Genomic DNA, 20,508 nt, shown 5'->3' on the forward strand with positions numbered 1-20,508 from the left:
TCTAAATAGCCTAAATTAGTGGACTATTTTATTACTATACATCATATTTAATTTTAATGAGTGGCCTCTCATGCACGAATGTATTGCATTTAGAATGGTAGTAAATGATTAATAAACTGATCTTAAATGGTTGCATACTATAATATGCTGTTAACAATAAAGTGTGACTGTTATACTTGATTATTTCTAACAAAATATGTGATCAGAATCACTTATTTGCTTCCCTGGACAAACATTTTAGAGGAGTTTCTCCATGTTAAAATTAATTTTGTAGGTACAGGCAGAACTGTTGAACATACATCTCTTGACCGGTCTACACCTTTGCACAGCCGTACCCAACAGCACCCTGAGATTATTACACTAAATGATAGATTTAAAGAATTTTGGAGTATGCGCCAAGACGAGCCGACCTACATTGGGGCGTGTGTGTTAGGTGCAGAGAGCAGGAGGAGAGAGCGATGTGGCAGAGCAGAGGGGAGCTGCTGCTGCTGCTGGATTATGTAAAGCACTCCCACAGCCCAGAAGTCACAGCGCTTCTATGGAAGCTCAAAGCATCTCAGAGATTCACAGTCTTTGTTAGCAGAAGGCTTAGCCATTCACTCAGTGGTCCTGCTCCCACAAGATACACCCCACATGGCAGGTTGCTATGGACAACCACTGCCACATCCGCTGCCGGAATGTCTATTTGTCTGCATGAAGAGGAGGGTGGGAGGAGGGGTGAGGAGAGGGCGAAAGAAGAGGAATAGAAAGAGGAAAAACGGGTTGCTGGTTGTGATTCAAATTGGCAGTGACTGATGAGATTTGGCTCAGCAAGGCCCAGTACTCTGCTCCCAGCTTTTAATGGCCACACAAATAGAGCACTTAACCCTGATTCTCCTCTCATTTGGTCCAAGGGACTAGTCTCGGACAACAGTCTCACACTCTTCCTCTGACCCTCTCTCTCTCAACACACCTCACCCCTTCAACCTTTCCCCCGCCACCTTGTGCCCGCCTCATCTCCACTATGTGTGAAACTTGCTGCTGAGTCGGTCTCAGCCAAGACCACCTAAAGCCAGACCAACAGATTGGTAGCCCACACTTAAACTAAAGCACACAGAGCTGGGTGCCCAGTGCAGAAATGCCAACGAGGCAGCCTTGAGGAGGTTGGAGAAGGGATAAGGGGAAGGTAGATAAAGGAGTTGGAGAGTGGATGAGGAAATGAAAATGGGACTCGCATCTAAAGAAAATGTATTACTTTGAAATACATCACCTTTCAGATAATCATCTCATGTACCCACTAACTCTATGTGGAAGCTTATTTAATTGGCTTTACTCATGAATATCCCTTTCAAACAGCTAGCCATCCACTACGGACATTGTTCCTCTATTCAGCCTCTGCCAACTGCCATGTGCTGTACAAAAGTCTCTGTGCTGTGGCCCCCTGATATACAACAGAATGTGTCCTTGGCCTCTAGGCTTTGAAACAAGACAAGATCTCTGCGGCGAAATGAAGCTGAGTCAAAGCTGAACTCTGGAACTGGTCAATCAAAGCAATAGTTCCGTGTTTATGAAATGTGCAATAAAGAGGCTGTGATGACATCATAATAAATAACAACAAGCAAACAGCTGGTGTCGTCTGCTCGTCCTTCTGTGTCCAGTCTGTCCTGCTGGGAAAAAGTGGTTCAGTTTGTCTATAAATCTCAGCTAAAATATATACGTTGAATGCTAGTGTAGATAGATTTGTCTCTACAGCAACAGCTCCTCACCACACCTTTCACACACACACACACACACACACACACACACACACAAACACACACAAACACACACACACGCTCTATTCATAGTTGTGTTGGCAAATGTTGAAAGACGTCTTTAACACTGCTGCCTAATCTGTTCCTTAAGTGATGGCACTCCAATTAAACCATCTACTGGAGTGCTCACTGCCTTAGGACAATGCACTCCAGTGTGTAAGCTTAGTCTCCTCAAAAAAGACTGAAAGACAAAAATAAACAAATAGAGAGATAAAGTAATGGTCTAAAGAAAGAAAGAAAGAGTTAGGGCAACGTTTGTAGTTTTCTGTCCTACGCAGTCGCATGTTGATTCGGTTCATGAAAATATTGCAGTACTCCATGTTCTCAGGTCATTCCTGCCCCTGTATCTAATTCCTGGCTCCATCATACTGCCTATAGTTCCTACTTTTGCAGAACTACATGTTGACTCTTTTCTTGTAGCCTGGCAATGATCGCCCTCTGGTGGTAGGCTCAGGCCATTACACAAATAACATTCATACATGGAGACAGGAATTTCCATTCCCATTAAACTGTTATGAAGCATGGTTAATGGGCTAACATTGTTGGAATATGTGACTCCTGTGACAGATATATTTTGTTATATATGACATAATACTGATGAGCAATATGCAAGTAGCAGTTTACTGTTGTGGAATTTGTGGAACAAAATAAATCTGAACGGTTGTTAGATAACTAATGGTGTCGAAAGAAAACTGTAAACATTTGTACTTTTTACAGAAATATTGTATACTTTCACCTTTTTGGAACTCCCAAAGTTATTTAAATGAAACTACCTGATAAGTTTACGGAGAAAATCACGCTTTTGTAGAACTGCTAATTGTTAACAATGTGATTCTTTTTCATATTTTTAAATGCAATCGTAATCTTAAAAAATTAACCAGTAACTATGGCTGTCAGATAAATGTAGTGGGAAAAAGAAAATGCATATTCAATGTTGTACTGTACCTGAGTAAATGTACTTTTAAATTGTACTTTTCACCACTGTTGCCTAGTAGCATTTCAGTTAACACTTGGATTTCTAATGTATGCTTGTAGGGAAGCAAAGAACTAGTCAAAAATGTTTTTGTCTGTTTTCCACTGCCCTCTACAGGAGAGCCCAATGAAGGCCAGTAAAGAGCTGGGCAACATAAGGTCTTGGACCCACAGGGGTTTAAATATTCTTAGAACATAAACTTTTTATATACATATATGTAGTTTTAATATTAGAAAAACAAACAAACAAGACAATATATATGATTACTTATGATATATGAGATTACTTTTTCTTCTCATTTTACTGTTTAGACAAGACATGTAACATGCACTGAAAACCCATTCTACACTTTTTCACTTAAGCTGTGTAAAGTGATATAACATGCACCTACTGTATATCAATTACTCAAACTATGACATTTGGTAGCTCAGTCAATGTATTCATAACAAAAAAGATAATGTACAAGAAACCCCTAAAACTTGTGTGACTTGTGTTATGACCATTTTGCAAGTAATACATTGTGTTAAAATATTAGACTGCAGTGCCCTCAGCTTTTAGGATATATCAGGGGCTTTCTCATTTTAGGCCACCAACATATCACAGCTTTTATATAAAGGCAGGCCAAAGCACTGTACTTTGATAAAATGGTTTAGTAAGCAAAGTGACAGAGGCTTTTGAAGCATTGAATTATTCTGGACCACACAAGATACATTTGGATAGATGAATGTCTACAAAGGAAGTAAAAACCTCCAACGTATACCATTACTCCCACAGTTGTGAATATGACATTTTATCAGGTAATCGTGAGCTCAAAATCCTGTAATATAAATCATCTTAACATTTATTTTGTCTATTTGCTATGCGGATCAGAAACCATTGTGATTTGTTGGGGGGGGGGGGGGGGGGGTTTGCAGAGAACTCCATTAAAAATGTTCATTGTTGTTAAGATGATCTTATGTTAGGGAAACTCTGTAAGTGAGCACTTCTCATTACAAGTCGAAATCTTGTAATTATGAGAAATTATTTGAAAGAAAAACCTGTCAATTTAATTATAAAATGTAGTATAAAGTACAATATTGGCTATTTGACTTCACAGCTCAATTGTTGCCCAAAAAAGGGTCAACAATGCATTTATTCGCTAACATTTTCACGACTGATACTGGACTTTTAGTTCCAAACAAAAGCCCAAATTTTCAGTTCAGGTTTTAACATTCAACATTATTCAGCAATTAAATTGAATAGCTGAAATCTATTTCTCAACCACAATGTCACTTAGATCTGTCTCCAAGCCCTCTAGAGGATTTCTCAAAAGAACTGGTTAACAATCAATCAAACTGGGTCCACTTATACATAAATACATCATAATTTATTTAACATACATGGACAGTCAACACCCCAACCTCATCCGCATAGTATGACATCTTCATTTTTAATTGGTCAGCAGAACGCTTCTCCTCATTACAATAATTTCAACTAAGCAAAAGAACAAACAGATGAGAAGATAGAGGCTTTATATGGACACAATATAGAGCAGTCTGTGTAAACGTCAATGGGAAATGAATACACACTCACCATGCTGATCCTAATGGCAAATGACACCATGGCTGTCTAAAGAAACAGACACTACACAGACTGAAATTAATATAAACCAGAACATCAATCAAATAGGTCCTTGTCTTACCCTGAGCTCTTCTAATAGACTTTCTGACATCAGTTTGAATCAGAATATTACCAGGAAGTGTCTATCTCACGCACCAGCTTCACAGTACTATGCTTTGAGTTGGACGGCTCTGTCGTACCGAGCTTTAAGGCCACCATGTTCGTGTGACTTCTCTGAACCTGGCTCTAGGTGCATGAAGTGTGTGTGTGTGTGTGTGTGTACACACAGTTGGTATTCCAGGTACCAGAGCTCATAAAGGGGGTGGTTGGTTAAAGGGGTCATTCAGTGGAAAATTTCTTGAGGGTGCGATCTCTCCCCTCACTTTACCACCTCTCTAGCTCCATACCAACGCTTTCGAATGAGATGAGTTTAGCTGCACATGTTCATAGTGCTCTCCGTTCCCCTAAAAATCAAAAACAAACAAATTAATTTTTTAATAGCTTAAAAAGTAAGCATAGTGAGATTTTCTTACTGTAAAAGTACAGTGATGCTGTGACTCGCACCTTGGATGCTATGGCTTTGAGTTTGCCAAGTAGAGAGGGTTTTGTGTACACAATTTCATCCTCCATGTCTCCCTCGTTCTCTCCCTCCATCACAGCACAGCTGTCAGCTCCTGGCATCTCACACTCCTTATTGGCAGACATCACCAACCTGGAGTACTTGTACTCCAACCTAGCAAAGAGAAAAGCGGCAAAATCAATACTGCAGGAAAAGAAACATAATGTCGTTCTTGTGCATGTTGACAAAAACTGTAATGTGACAAGAAAAGCAAAAGCAGGATGGATGGGATCAAACTGGAGTTTGGAGGAGAGAGAGAAAGTAGGAAAGAAAGAAAGTTGGTGGCAAAAGAAAGAGAGAGAGAAAGAAAAACGAAAAGAAATTAGTAAGGTAGGCATGAAGATAGAAAAGGGGAAGTGATGGGGAGTAGGGAGGGAGAAAAGTGGGAAGGAAGAGTCAGAAAGAGGAGGAAGAGAGGGTATAGGGAAAGAGGTAAGAAGGATGGGGAAGAATAAAGTAAAGAAGGAATACAGGAAGGAAGTAGAGAAGTCAAAGGAGAAGACAGGTAAGAAAGAAGGAAGGGGGGGAAAACGCATGCAGGAAGAAAAAAAGTGATTCATACCTTTTGCTCTTCTTCCAAAAGTAGCAGATGAGGATGACAAGCAGCACTGCGGTGAAAGCGCCCAGCCCTGCACCGAGCCGTACCCAGAACTCCATGCCCTCACATGGCAACGTTTCCTTTTCAGGCAAGGTCACACCTCCTATGCACAGCTTCGGTTCAGTCCACACATACAGCAGGTCCTGAGGAAGGACATACACACATATAGCATTTAATAAGCCAGAACATACACTGAATATTGTTTATACAAATATCCCTCACATACAGTGCAGTCTGTAAGTATTTGGAGACTTGAAATAGACTTTCAAGTCTTTCGTTAGACTTTCAGCTTTAAGGGTGTTTGCATTCATATTGGCTGGAGGGGTATAAAACAGGCTCGAAATTCTTATTCCCAGTACTCATGAAATAACTGTCCACACACACCTGCTGTGCTCCCTTGCAGGCTCCCTCTATCTGATGGTAGTCCCTCTCTGTGCATGTAGGACAAGCTCCTGAGCTCTCCCATAAGAAATGAAAGGTGCAGCCGTCGCATGTTCCCGCAGGGCACTGGCTGCAATAGCCAAAAATGAGCTGTCACTTCTACACCACACCACAGCATAGTTAAGGGTTACATGGGATATTAGACAGGGAATGGGAGAAACAGTGACAGAGATGTAGTACCTGGGAACTGAGAGCTCTCCTTTAGCGTTTTTCTCTGGGTTACAGCGAAGTGTCACCACTGCGCTCCGACCTGACTCACAAGATGAGGTCGCCTCCAAGGACCTTAGCAACGGAAAAAAAAAACAGAAACCAAGACAGAACTTTAGAGTACTCGATTTTTTGACAACAACAAAAAAATATCTGAAATAATAGAGGTACCTGTAGTAGAAGTTGACATCAGGGACTTTCTTGGAGGTCTGGGGGTACAGCTCTGATCTCGCCCTTATTCCATCAAGTGTACTCTCTACTGTTACTCCTGTTGATAATATACAGAGAAAGATTGATTTGATGTGTGTATGTACAGTTAGTTAGTTAGTTAGTTTTTTTTCTGTCATGCCAAACATTTTGGCCCATCCCACATGAGATTACAAGACACCACAAATTTACTTATTTAACAAACATCTTTCCTGTCTCATGTACAAATCATTTGGAGAAATACATGAATACAAATATATACATATACACATATATACACATACACACATACCACACACAATCAACAAATTCTCATCTACAATTCATCTCGATAAAGAGCTTTTGTCCTCTTCTCCCAAGCTTTATCTAGATAATTGGCTAATTTATATGTTTCATATGTGAATAGCCATCTCAGTCTTTGAGCATAATCCATATTTACCAAATCAATCTCTGCTTTTATCCTACAAAACAAAAACTCACGCTGTGCACAATAAAAAGGACAATAGAAAACAAAATGGAACTCATTTTCTATATCATTCAAACAACACAAAGGACAGATCCGTTTTTCCTCTTCTACATTAACATATCGTCCTGTTTCAATAGTCAAAGGCAAAACACCAGATCTCACTTGAGCACATAAGGATCTTTGCCCTTTTGACAAATTATACATAATTCTCAGTGCCATATTCTGGTTTTATCATTACAAAAATGTACAACTAATGTCTTTGGTTTTCTCTCTGAACATAAATTTGATATTGAAAGACCAAACCTTTTCTTGTCATTATACATGTATCTTTAAAAGCAACGCTGGCAGTATAAAACCCACCGAATGCAGCTCTCCGCACCACCACTGTCTGCATCTTACGCTCACTAACCAAGTAATGTGTCAGCCAGGTTAATGGACTGCGAGGCGAGCGCTGTGTGGAAGCCTCGTCCAGTAGCTGGGATTATTGTTGACTGACAGATGAAGGTCTTGACAGCGTTGGCTCCCTCGCCGTTCTCTCTCTGGGAGTCCGTGATGGATAGGTCTGTTACATTGTCTGTGCATTCCGCCAACTGACTCTTAAATGAAGAAGAAAAAAAAAAGACCAAATAGCAAGGACATTGCATTCGTACACACAAACTTTTGATTGTATTTTCTCTGCTGCATGTGTGTGTGTTTCCATCTCTTCACACCTTTCCTCCACACAGGCTGATATTGAAGTGGTGGAAGTACTTTGTTCCTTTGGAGGTAAAGCTCGGACCGTTCATCAGTGATCCTACAGACCCAAGGAGGCTGAAGTCATAAGTCAGAGTGGCATTACCCTCTGCGTAGGTGAAGTGACAGTCACTGTAACAAAAACTGTGGTCCTGTAAAAAAATTAAATAATATAAATACAGGTATATGAAGCTCAGCGTAAATTATTTCAGGAACACGTCTAAAGCTTTCTCCTCTCTCTCTTTTCTAAACTGATCAGCTGATTTAGGGCATTAACTCTTCGGTTAAACCAATCAGAATTTGCCATGAATTCCATGAGCCAATCACATCATTGTACCCCTGTTTTAAAAAAATCTGTTCTTCTCTCTGCTGCTGTCAGTTGTCATTACAGGCAAATCGAGCAACCCTCCTCATTGTCATCATTCACAGCACCCTGGGTCCTCCCCGAGAAGCCCCGCTCCCCTACATCCATCTAGTTCTTCGCTGTGTAAAATTATTTACATAGCGATGGAGTCTAATCGGCAAAGATTCTGTACATTTCAATCTTGTGCATTATGTGATGAATAAACTTATTTTTTACCTGTCAACGAAGCCTCTCCTGACTGATATGGTTGCAGGTCATGAATAATTAAAAGTTTCACAAAAACAACTGATCAGAATAGGCTTTCTTTCCACATCACCAACAAACCTTGTCGCACTTGCTGGCCGGTCCGCAGGGTTTGCAGGCGTCGGGACCCGGTGTGGTGTGAGGGACGAGGTATGTGTTAGGTGGACACTCTGTGCACTGGCTGGTGCGCGTGTCTATGTAGTGTCCAGGTGGACAAGGTACACACGCAGAGCTGGAGGGTTGGGTGCTGAGAGCACAAGCCCGGCACCCAGAGGACACCCCATCGACAGCGTTACTCACTGAGATGAAGTAGATTCGCGCCACGTCGTTGACATACCGGCGTACCTGAGAGAGACAAACAGGTACAGATTGATGCTGCGAATAGGTGCTATGGAGTTTAAAAGGTGCTGTACTCGATATTCAGAACTTTAATATAGCAGCAAACTAATATTTTCTATGTAAAGATATAGTTGAGTAATGGTGTCCTGCGCAGAGAATGAAGTCACACTTCCTGTGTGTGTTGTAATCCAAGTTTCTCTGTTATTTCGTGAGCTTAGAATTATAAGGTTCTATCTCCACTTTTGGTCGAAATTGAGTTTTTGACATAATCTGATCCAATAGGTGTTTATTAATGCCTGTGTGGTGTTATTTTTGTTAAAAAAATATTTTTATAGTTAGTTAGTTATTAATAGTAGATTACACTACATAACAGTTTTGCCAGCTGGGATGTAAAAACTTTGATGCTCAATATCTCAGAACTACTCTAAACGGAGATAGTACCTTATAATTCTAAGCTCATGATTTTTTTGATAGTCGGTCTGGCCGCATGCGCATGTGGCTGTGAAAAAAAGCATATTATATTTTCACATATTTGGGAACGGTCTGTGAGAGCCGTGTGGAGGGAATCCCAGCCCGCTGTTCTTTTCAGTATTTCGAGTACCGCCCCTTAAAAGGTGCCCTGCCATACAAAACCGTTTTTACTTGCATTTTTTTAAATATGTTAGGTCCATATGCGTTTGTGTTATGTTGTGAATGTGAAAATGAACTGCTACCTCCTATGTCAGCTCTAGCCACTGAAAAGAAATAAGCAGAGAAATCAGGCCAATTACAAAACCTGGTCAGTCTGACATCATATTGCCTGAGCTCATTACTATTCATTAGCTCGCCCAGTTGGGCTGGGTAAAGGATTCTGACAGCCAGGCTCTCATTGGCTAGCTGTTAGCCAATCAGATTCAAATAGCTTAGCTTGTTGAATATTAATGAGAACTGGCAGAAATTGAGCTGAGTCTTCCTGCAGGATTTCTATAGCACACTAGAATGACTTGAAACAAGGTAACCAAGGCATTTTTTCCACAAAAAATGTTACAGAGTCCATGATAGAACTTCAGACATTATCACAAAGTAATGAAATATGTGTGGCAGGGCACCTTTAAAGTTATAGTGCGTAGTTTCTGTCTCCCCCATGAGGAATTCAAAGTAATGACAACAATTATGTTGGTGCATCCACATGACACAAGGCTTCCGTGATCGCGCTTCACCCCCACCCCTCCTCCACACAGTTGCTACGTAGCCAGCAAGGAGGACACGGAGAATTAAAAAACATGATGGACTCTTCAGAAGAGGTAATTATCTTTACCTTTTGCCGGACTTTTTCAACACCAACCCCTACACATGAGTGGATCGCAACACAAGGTATTGAACCTTTATACAAGATGTAGTTCTGCCCTCACTTGAAATGCCCACACTCCTGCAAATACTTTAAAAGGGCAAGTTAACCATTTAAGCTCCACCTACAGTAAGTGAGGACAGTGATGAAATAGTCTGTTTGATTTGTGGTTTCGTTTAAACACTAACACCACGACAGATAGTATCTTTAATACCAAACAGAAGGGAGTGTTGGGTGTACCAAGTGTGGAGTGGATTTGCAAGACTAAAGGCTGTCCCAGCAGTTGTTTGAACTTGCTGAATAAGCTCTGAAAAACTGTCAGGAAGTGTTCTTGTTTCTGGACATAAGACAATGAATATGAAGGTTGAACCACCAGACGGCAGGCCAGTTCGCCTGATTTTTTGAAGGACCAAGAAGCCAAATCCTGGGTCAGTGGCCTGGCCTCCACAGCTGAGCACATTATATACAGAGAATGCCATTATATATGTGAACTTGCTGGGTAATCGTCTTTAAGAAATCATTTCAGGGGGGACATTATTGAATAATTGCTTTATTGAGTTTTTTTATAAAACAAGAAAACTGAGAATACAAAAAAATGCCACAAAAGAATAATAAAGATAGTTACTAAAAAAAATAAACATTATATTGCTAGCCCTAATGTGAATATAAATGAAACTGGGCAGCTAATACTTACATCTGAAGGTTGGTTAGTCCTCTGGAAAGCCCATGTGTAGGAAACCGAGGCATTCTTTGTCATAACATGTGTGTAGGTCTGTCTTGTTTTTGTTTTCTCCCATGATTCCACCACCGTAGTACTCTTCCTGTTTACATCCTGAAAAAACCCCAAAAAAAACACGTTCATTTCATTCACATCACCTAGATAACAATGTGTATATAGCAGCAAACGTGTCAGGAGCTATTCTCACCATCATGAAGTAGAGCTCACAGTCAGCTACACACACAGTTTCAAACTCAAATGTAATGCGACCAAACTCCGTCGCAGAATGGCTTGACATTGACGTAGGGAGCCTGGTGGCAGATTCAAACAGAGAAGGCTAGAATTTGTGACAACAAAAAGAAACAGACGGCTGAGTGACGAGAGTGATGGATACTGAAAAACATAACATCACAGTACTAACTTGAAGCCAGGAATATGGATGTTGAGGATGAGGTAATCATTATCTGAGCTTCCTGCTCCACTCTGGATATGATCACCGGCCACCTCCCAGCCTAAAGGACAAAACAAATCACATTGGCCAACTATTTAAAGAGATATATTAAAGATATATTAAAGATAGATATAGATAGATATAGATAGATAGATAGATAGACACACACACACACACACACACACACACACACACACACACACACACACACACACACACACACACACACACACACACACACACACACACACACACACACACACACACACACACACACTCTACATTGACTCGTCAATCACATTAAAGGAATAGTTCAACAATAGTATGAAATATGATTATTTCCTTTCTTGCAGACAATCAGATGAGAGAATCAATACCACTCTCATGTCTGTATGGTAAAAATAAAGCTAAAGCCAGCAGCCGGTTAGCTTCACTTAGCACAAAGACTGGAAAACAGCTACAAGTGTAAAACCAATTTGTTGTAGTTTTACAGGGGGCTATGTGGGGATTAACGTCCTGGAGTGTTGTTGTCACTGTGTGGTTGCCAGGCAACCAGTGGAAACTCCAAAAAGGTTATTGGCTTCCTGCCAAGAAATACTCCAAGATATAATCAGTGAGTGTCACAGGTGTTGGTAGGTGGATTTTCTTACCTTTGGACAGAGCCAGGGTCACTTTTTCCTTTTATTTACGTGTTATGTTGTGCTAAACTAAGCTAAGCTAAGCTAAGCATCTCTTGGCTTTAGTGTCATATTTACCCTACAGACATGAGAGTGGGATCAATCTTCAACTCTTACTTTTTGCAACAAAGCTTATAAGCATACTAGAGCTGCAACGATTCATCGATTAATCGGTTAGTTGTCAACTTTTAAATTAATCGCCAACTATTTTGATAATCGATTAGTCGGTTTGAGTAATTTTTTTTTAAGACAAAAGTAAAAATTCTTTGATTCTAGCTTGTTAAATGTGAATATGTTCTAGTTTCTTCTCTCCTCTGTGACAGTAAACTGAATATCTTTGAGTTGTGGACAAAACAAGACATTTGAGGTCATTTTGGGCGTTTGGGAAACAATGATCCACATTTTTCACCATTTCCTGACATTTTATAGACCAAACAACTAATCGATTAATCAAGAAAATAATCAACAGATTAATCGACTATGAAAATAATCGTTAGTTGCAGCCCTAAAGCATACTGTATATCCCACAATGGTCACATGTTCCTTTAAGAGAGGCATACAGGGAGAGAAAGGCCAAGATAAAGAGAGAGAGCACTACTAGACGTACTTATGTTGCCAGAAATACCCACCATTCATATTGTCACATTTGTTGTTGCCCACATTGAAACAACTGGTCTTCATGTTTGGAGGAAGAATATTCCACCATTTAAACTCATAACCCAAGGAGGGCTCAGTGCCTGCTGGGCACTGCGTACATGCTGTGGGATGAACACAAAGAAAAACACAATTAGGAAAAACAAAAGTAACTGAAGGAAAATAAACAAGGAGGAATAAAATATATATCAACAGAGTTGTCAGTACGTTTCTTCCCATCAGAATATGTCCCAGGTGGGCATGGGGAGCAGGTGGCCGTGTCATTGTTATAGAAACCGGGGTTACAGGGGGGGCAGGGCTCCCTTTCTCCACTTGGAGGCAATGACTCAGCTCCAGTCACACCCTCCAGACAGATTTTAGGTTCAATCCACTTATATATGACCTGCGTCTGAAATTACACAGAGATGGAGGGTGATGGACTAGAACAGAAACTGTGATCACAGAATTGGACGTCTCTGAGTATTTAATCTAGCGGTGGCCTAATTTCTCTCACCTTGCCTTCGTGGTCACATTTTGTGTGGATCTGGAAATAGTCCTTCCTGGAACATGGAGGTCTGTCCTTACACATCGCAGATCCCTGGGCTTGGGAAATTGGTGATAAAGCAAAAATAAAACTACATTAGCAAAAGAAAATATGTCATCAATCATTTAAAAAAGTGCAGAAGATATTTTAAAATTTACACAGAACCCCACAAATACTTTAGCACTTTAATGAGTAAAGCAAAATATGATCACATATTTTGCTATCTGCTTTACCCATTAAAGAAATAAATGCAGTTGAGGAATAAAAGAATAGAAAGAATAATGTGCTCTTAAAGAAGAGCGCTCTGGCAGGAGACTCTGCTAAAAACAGCAGTAAAGCAAAAGAGTCATACAATATGCAAAAAGAGGTATAATAAATTAAATTATGTAATGTGCTCCGAGTACTCTAGTAAATGCATTAACCGCATCATATGATATGAATTTTAACATGCCAATGGGAAGATATATACAAGATATAGACCTGATATCAAAGCAAATGATAGAGGAGGGGGGAAAGCAGTCTTTCATTAGACTTTCATTTCATTAGACAATACAATTACAATATCACAAAAGGACAAAAACTGTCAGGTCATTCAGATTTCTGTTATCATAACTTATGTACTATTTGAAATAACGGGGTCTAGTACAGTGACTGTCTTACATGGGGAAATGTATTGTAGTAAATCCCTGTTGAGAAAAAAGTAATATGCTCCCTAGAATAGGGAATAGGGAGCATATTGCTTTTATCCTCAGAAGCAGCATATTAGAAAACAAAATGTGTAAAATGCAAGTATTATAGGAGCTTTATGAAAAATACAAGAGTATACTTGCTACATCATTTGCCAAAATCTGCTACTCCCTTGCGATCACACAAGCCCTCCGCACTGAACTAACAAGCATGTTTCTTCTTTTGAAGTTTGACTAATGTGGGTGAAAATAGGACGAGCTCCCTTTCTATCCTTTGGCTGTGTGTTATGTGCTTCAGCGAGCAGCACTGATAACAATTAGGCTACTCTGAACACTGCACAGCAGTTTCATTGGGTTGTTCCACAAATTCAACGTGCACATCTTTTTTTCTGTGTTTCAGAGTGTGTTCCTACCTGCATACTGAGTGGTAGTGTTACAGGGGGTGCAGGAGCTGGCACCGTGGCCAGCGTAGGTGTCCCGAAGACAGGGTTCACATTTGGTGGAGCCTGGGACTCGGCTGAACGTCCCCGGCTTACAAGGGAAACACTCCGATGTGTAGGCGACTCCTGGTAGAAGGAAATGACAGATAGAGAATGAAAAGGAAAATAAAAACTGAATTTTTGATTGATGTGTCATTGATTACAGCGAGAAGTTTGGGAAAAAGAGATTAAAATATGTTTCCGACCTTCTATTTGAACATTTTTAAGCAAAACAGGCTTCAACCCTTTGCTCCCCATCAGGACCCCACGTGTCCTCCAGTACAGGATGTTGGTGCCAGATTTCAGGTTCACCTAGAATACACATGATTTCATGCAATAGTCAAGCAGTAGAGGAGAAAAAAGGCTTCAAACTTCAACAGAAAACACTCTGATTGGATTGGTGTATACAGCATGTCAATTAAACGGACACAAAACTATGCTGCCATAACACATGCTACCTATAGCTACCCATAAGCTAAAGGAAAAAAATACTATTAATATGCTATTTTAAGAAGATCCACATATTGATCCCACATTACAATTAATTGTTTTACCTACAGTGCAACAACTGAACTATGTACATATAGCAACTAATTTCACAGTATAACAACAATAAGTGATGCCAGCCTCTTAAGCATGATTTATGCTTCTGCGTTAAATCTACGCATTGGCTACATACGTAGATACATAGTAACCCTGACGTGCACCTCTCGAAAAATGTAACTACATGTTGCAGCGACGCAGGTCGCTCAGCTGTGACTTGTAGCGTTGCATTTCCCCCTACTCATTTCCTGGTTCTCCTTAAACAACATGAAATCAAGGAGAGGGTTAACTTTTCCTGCTACAGATTTCCCACTGTGGTCAGAAAGCACAGGGGAGACACTTTGTTTCTCTTACTAGAACTATAGAGTCGCTACTTACTCCGAAGATAATCGCCGTTACTCTCTCAATCGCTCTACCACATGCACACGCACACGCCGGCTCTATTCTCTTAAGGAGACCGACACACACACCAATGCACAAGTATAAACTTCAGGCCACTTAAGCTGGCGACGGCGAAAGCTCTGCGTGGAGCCTCTGCGGGACCATAAATCATACTTTACTGTGTACTAACAGGCTTCCTGCTTGTATCCACCCATTTCTTACTGCTCCGCCTGAGTTCAACACATTTATTTTGAGAGACCCAGGCCAGCTGCCAAAGATGTGTCCTCCGTGGCTATAGTTTATCTTACGGCATGCAACACTTACCGTATGGGTTGCCCATTCACCATTATTGGTGAGCTTGAGCCACTTTGTATCAGCAGACTGATCCATCTCCTGACACTGGTCATTCTGGATCTAAACACACACAAATCATCCGTGTCCATCAGCTGAAACTCTCACCTATTTTATGGTAGTGTTTATAAGTACAATATACATTATTTACACTGATGCACAATACAAAATATTGACGTGACTTTTTGTCTCGAGACAGAAATGTCTTTTTGTGGGGGCAACTTTATTAAACAATAAAACATTGGTCTTTCATAATGTAAAAAAAATAAAATCTAAAATGTCCTCAGTTTACAGATCACCAAAATTTGATTAACTTCAAATCTTAAATCTTTTTGGCACACCTGCCTTCAATTAAGCAATAATTGCTTAATAATAAGCCCCCACCCCCACACCACCCTAATTTAACTTGCCATAGCAAACAAAAGTAGAGGTGCAAATAATAACATTAATTATGGCTCTGTTCTATTTAGGTGACCCAATCAGTAAGCCACGTCAGTGAGCCAGCATGCACAATACCAGGGCCCTAGAACTGGTACAGCCAATGAATGCAGCCAATAATATTGCTGCCTGCCTGCCTGCCATGAAAAAGGTCTCAAATACAACAATTTAGGTCTAGTATAGTATAGTATGCTGTCTGATTCATGCATCTAATTAGAATGACAAATATCTGGGGCAATTTGTAATTAGATCTAGCTTTTTTTTTTTCATTAACATTAGCATTGTGGCCATTACATTTTTAGGGCATTTATGACGAGTAAATTGCTTGAGATTTAACAAAAGAAATACGGAAGTACTCTACAGGGTGTCCAAAAACATTTCACTGGCAGTGAACACACAAACAAACAAACAAACAGCATCCACTTAAACAGATAGATGGATAGATAGATCGACAGACAAACAAGAAGGAAAAAGATATAATCTAATGAATGTTTAAAACTTACAAAGAACTCAAATAGCAGATTGTTGTCTGGATACTGGTACTCAAAGCTGACAGAGCCCTTTTTCTTCAGATGAACAGCATAAATGAGAGAGACTGTGCATTCATCCCTGTTGGACTCAAGATAGTTTCCTTGAGGCACCCAGGAAGAACTACAAGGAAGAATATCTCAAATTAATTATACACTTCAAATCCGAATTTCTGTTTTTCCTTGCGGTCTACTCACACACCTGTTGCAGGTGGGCCTGTCATCTCCGTGTGGACTGTTTTCCAGTGAGGTTGCCAGGCTACTGAATCCAGCAGGCATGGAATCCCATTGGTCGAAGCGGATGCCACTGCCGAGGGAGTAGCTTCCTGCTGCACACTGGGTACACTCCTGAGCCGACATCTCAAGGAACTCCCCAGCCTTGCATGAGAAGGCTAGAGGACACAGAGAGACAAGGTACAGAGGGGTGGAAAGAAGAAGAATATCACACTGAATAAGTCATTTCTTAACCGTCTTTGCATTCTGCTGCAAAAATCATACACCTAATATAGAACATACATAGACTAAGGTGACAGAGAAAAAGTCATGCAAATCACTGCCACATTCAGTAAAATGTAGCCCCTGTGATCAGGGAACTTAATCCTTACATCCTGTTTCACACTGTCTTTTTTTCCTGTTTTCCACTGAGCCATAATGTCTTCTGTGTTTGCCAATTGTTTGACTGTTTTAACAGTGCCAGCTTTTCATCATACCTGAGCTGGTCAAATGCCAGTCATTGTAATGCCTTTTATGCTTCAAATTAAGCAACCAATGCAAAAGGTGTGTGGGTTAGCATCTGTGTAGCACACTGTGAGGGTAAGTGCTGTGTGTCAATGTGTGCAGCAGGAAGTGCTTGTAGGTGTGATTTGATTTAAGGATAGTTTGCTGTGGAACTCATTTCCATGGTGACATAATTAATAGGCGACAGTTAATTTTATCAATTGGGCCTCTTGCAGTGCATTATGGTGCAATTGATAGCACCCTCATAACCTATGCTAGATAGTGTGTCCAATTACTATGAGGAAACAAGTGTCTGGTGTTCTTCTAGTGAAATATGTACGAGTTTGAACAGGAAGAAGAAAACAGAAAAATATCAATATAACAAAAGGCGTTAAGAGAGTTAGCTCTACAAGCCATTTCACCTTCCTGATCCATTATCATCATGAGAATAGTTTCCATTTTATGCAGTTTATACATTAAAATATCTATGTTAGAAAACACTAGCTGACCATTAACATGCACCCTATTCTGCGAGTGATCTTTCAAGATCTTACACGTAGATTTTACCAATGATAATCTCATCTGAGCCATTAGTGAAGTGGTGTTGTGACAGCAGTTCTAGAAAGGTCTAACAAAGAACAAATTGTATGACCGCCTTGTCGAATATTAATATGCTTTTCTGCCTTCCTGGCTCCACTGTGATAAGGCACCTTTCACCACAATTGAGATGTCTGCGGGGGATCCCCCCCCCCCACCTCTCAACAAAAACTAGAATTTAACACACCCTTTACTTAGCAGACCTGTTTCCATGGCAAAACATTAGCACTGACAAATACTATAATAATTACTTACATTTGCCTGTGAATAACTGTGTCCATTCAAAAGCACCAACTCTGCAAACTTACTGTTTGGACAGATTTCCTCATAGTGACAGATGTTTGAGGAACCCCAACATCTGTCACCAGTTACTGCATCTCATATTAGACACATACAATTCTTGTGTGCACCAACATGACCCATTAATGATTGACCAAAAAGTAATTATGTGACAGCGTTTTTTCTCAGAGTATTGGCCTGTGGTTTTGCTCTGTGTTTGGTTGGAGGATATCCAAACTCGGTCAGCCAGATTGTGGTGGTGAAAATCCCTGGCTACTGATAAGAAGGTGAGATACCCACATCAACATTCACTAACACACACATACACACCACACATATACTTACTGCACTCTGTGCCACGTACTGGCTCTGGTAGTCCAGTGCAGGCCCCGGGCCTCTGCGGGATTGCCACTCTCCACCGAGATCCTGTGCTGTCACACTCTGTGTACTCATAGTAGTAGTCCGTCTGCCAATTACACACACACAAAACATCTGCATAAGAAATCAGTGGCCACGACAGTCTTGGATCCAAATTATGAGCAAATGTAGGTCAGAGGCAGGTCAGTAAACATCACACCACAAGAGGCCTCCACCCACATCAGAGCCCTGACTCATCTCATTCTGGGTGACAATACATCAGAGCAGACTAAATGGCTGGTGCTACTGCATTAGCAACCAGCACTGAAATTAACTTCCGTATCCAGCTGCTTGGGCCTTACAAAACATGACCGCTTGTTACGCTGCGTTATCTCTAAAGCTAAAACCACTCTTCTGCCCTGAATACACAACATACCATCTCCACGGCGATGGGAATAGGGGGGATGGCAGCAGGCGGAGGCGTTTTACCAGCAGCTTTTCACATTTTCAGCTTCATGAACACTTAAGACATTTGATAATCACACCTTATAGTTGTCTAGAGTGAACACCATTAGCTTGATGTTCTCTCCTCCACAGAGCTTTTCTCCATCTTTCCATCTACAGAGGAGGGTGGCCTAATTTCTGACAGTTTACATAATGTTGCTCCCTGAGCAAAACCAGATTTTGACACCGCAGCACATGGAAGCTGTTGGTGTGACAGGAATTATTTCCACTGGTGTCTGTGGGTCTGGAAATATTGCTCAGTCACACTGACGATAAGGAAAAAAAAGCAGAATCGAGCATAATTGTCGACCAAAGTCAATGTTTTGACATTACAGTTGCAGTGATTTGAGACATGAGAAATGTACTGAGAATAGGATTGTATCCTGAACTATGTTGCACTCATTATCTCTTGGGACTCCTCCAAAGAGCTATTGTTAATCACTGATAGACTTTCAATACTCATCTCAATCCATGTTTCATTCACTTCATTTCACTCCTGAATGCACTTTGAGTTTTAACACAAGATATCAGCTCTGATGGCATACGTTGTCATCCCAGAAAATTTAGCACCACATAGCACTTCACTGGAGAGCTGCAGTAATCTCTCGGCCAGTGTGAAAAGAGAGATTGAGCCAATAACTCTCAAAAGGAATGTTGCTCCTCTATCTTGGGACTGTCTGCTGTGTGACTGAGCTGCCAGCCTGGACTGAGGAGGTGTTGAGCTGAGCCAGACCAGAGGGAAGGAAAGGCCAGTCCATGCAGGAAACTGATAACAGCCTGAACAGCACTGAGTGCTGAAGTTCAACATACACCAGACCCCATCAGAGATCCGTGCTCCCCTTTGTTGTTCAAACTTGTTCTCTTTACAAAGAGAGCAATGTGCATTTTGTCTACCAACCTGCTGCTAAAGATGATGAGGGAATGAATTTTAAACATCATATAAATCGGCCCGGAAACGTGTCATACATTTTTTGTCGTAGGCTATTTGATATCTGGATTACCAAGTCGCTGTCAGCGTGTGCAGCCATAGCTGCGCGTTTTTCTTATTGCCATCCCCTGTAGTGAGCTCAATAAACAATAAAAACGGAAGCATTGAAACACGATGAAGCGTTATCGATCGAATATGGCATCTCTCACCTCGCTACACAGTCGCAGTCCGTTGGCCCCGTCAATCAACCGGAGCGTGCAGAGGATGAGAGCGCAATTGGCCACGAACCAAGCCGAGGACCGCATCGTAGAGCATCAAGGGGGAGAAAAAACAACAACCTCGATCCAGGATGGATAATTGTATCTTAAACCTGAGCCAGAAACATTTCTGCTTCAGATCGACATTTGCTTCTGTCGCCTCTTGTCGGCAGATTGTAACCTTTACCACCTGCGATTATCCTCAGACTGTGCGCTCCAGGGCGGCCTCATCATCACCATCACACTGGGCAGAATAAAAGAGTGCTTCCGGTTAATGTTTCTAAAGTAAAAGTCGTGACGCATGTGTGAGGGACAGATTTGTCACCAGTTTATTTATTCATGCCTGTTTTTCCCCCAATAATTGTGATACAATATAGTTTGTATGTAGTCTACATCAGTGTCCATTGCCTCCAATTTTTATGAACTATTTTGTCACTTTATTTTGAAGATGAAAATGTAATACGTCTGGTATTTGTCTGGCTGACTTTACGCTGCTTTGCGTGTGTGCCTTTAACCACCGCCTCTGACGCTAC

The 20,508-nt window shown here is 40.9% G+C and overlaps 1 protein-coding gene across 1 annotated transcript; it reads right to left on the reverse strand.

The window, feature by feature from the left end:
- Window positions 1-4,110: 4,110 nt before the first annotated feature.
- elapor2a (endosome-lysosome associated apoptosis and autophagy regulator family member 2a) lies at window positions 4,111-20,214 on the reverse strand. The gene is made up of 22 exons (XM_039808414.1): window positions 19,928-20,214; window positions 18,275-18,395; window positions 16,539-16,728; window positions 16,313-16,460; window positions 15,345-15,434; window positions 14,303-14,408; window positions 14,031-14,183; window positions 12,902-12,990; window positions 12,616-12,796; window positions 12,384-12,512; window positions 11,048-11,138; window positions 10,835-10,937; window positions 10,603-10,740; window positions 8,324-8,587; window positions 7,614-7,787; window positions 7,313-7,499; window positions 6,402-6,498; window positions 6,204-6,305; window positions 5,967-6,093; window positions 5,547-5,725; window positions 4,930-5,098; window positions 4,111-4,829 (listed from the first exon to the last, which is right to left on the reverse strand). Exons 1-22 carry the CDS (start codon window positions 20,021-20,023, stop codon window positions 4,761-4,763), a joined length of 3,003 nt encoding a protein of 1,000 aa, XP_039664348.1. The 5' UTR covers window positions 20,024-20,214; the 3' UTR covers window positions 4,111-4,760.
- Between the last annotated feature and the right edge of the window lie 294 nt (window positions 20,215-20,508).

This window comes from Perca fluviatilis, chromosome 8 (genome assembly GCF_010015445.1).
Source record: "Perca fluviatilis chromosome 8, GENO_Pfluv_1.0, whole genome shotgun sequence".
NCBI lineage: Eukaryota > Metazoa > Chordata > Actinopteri > Perciformes > Percidae > Perca > Perca fluviatilis.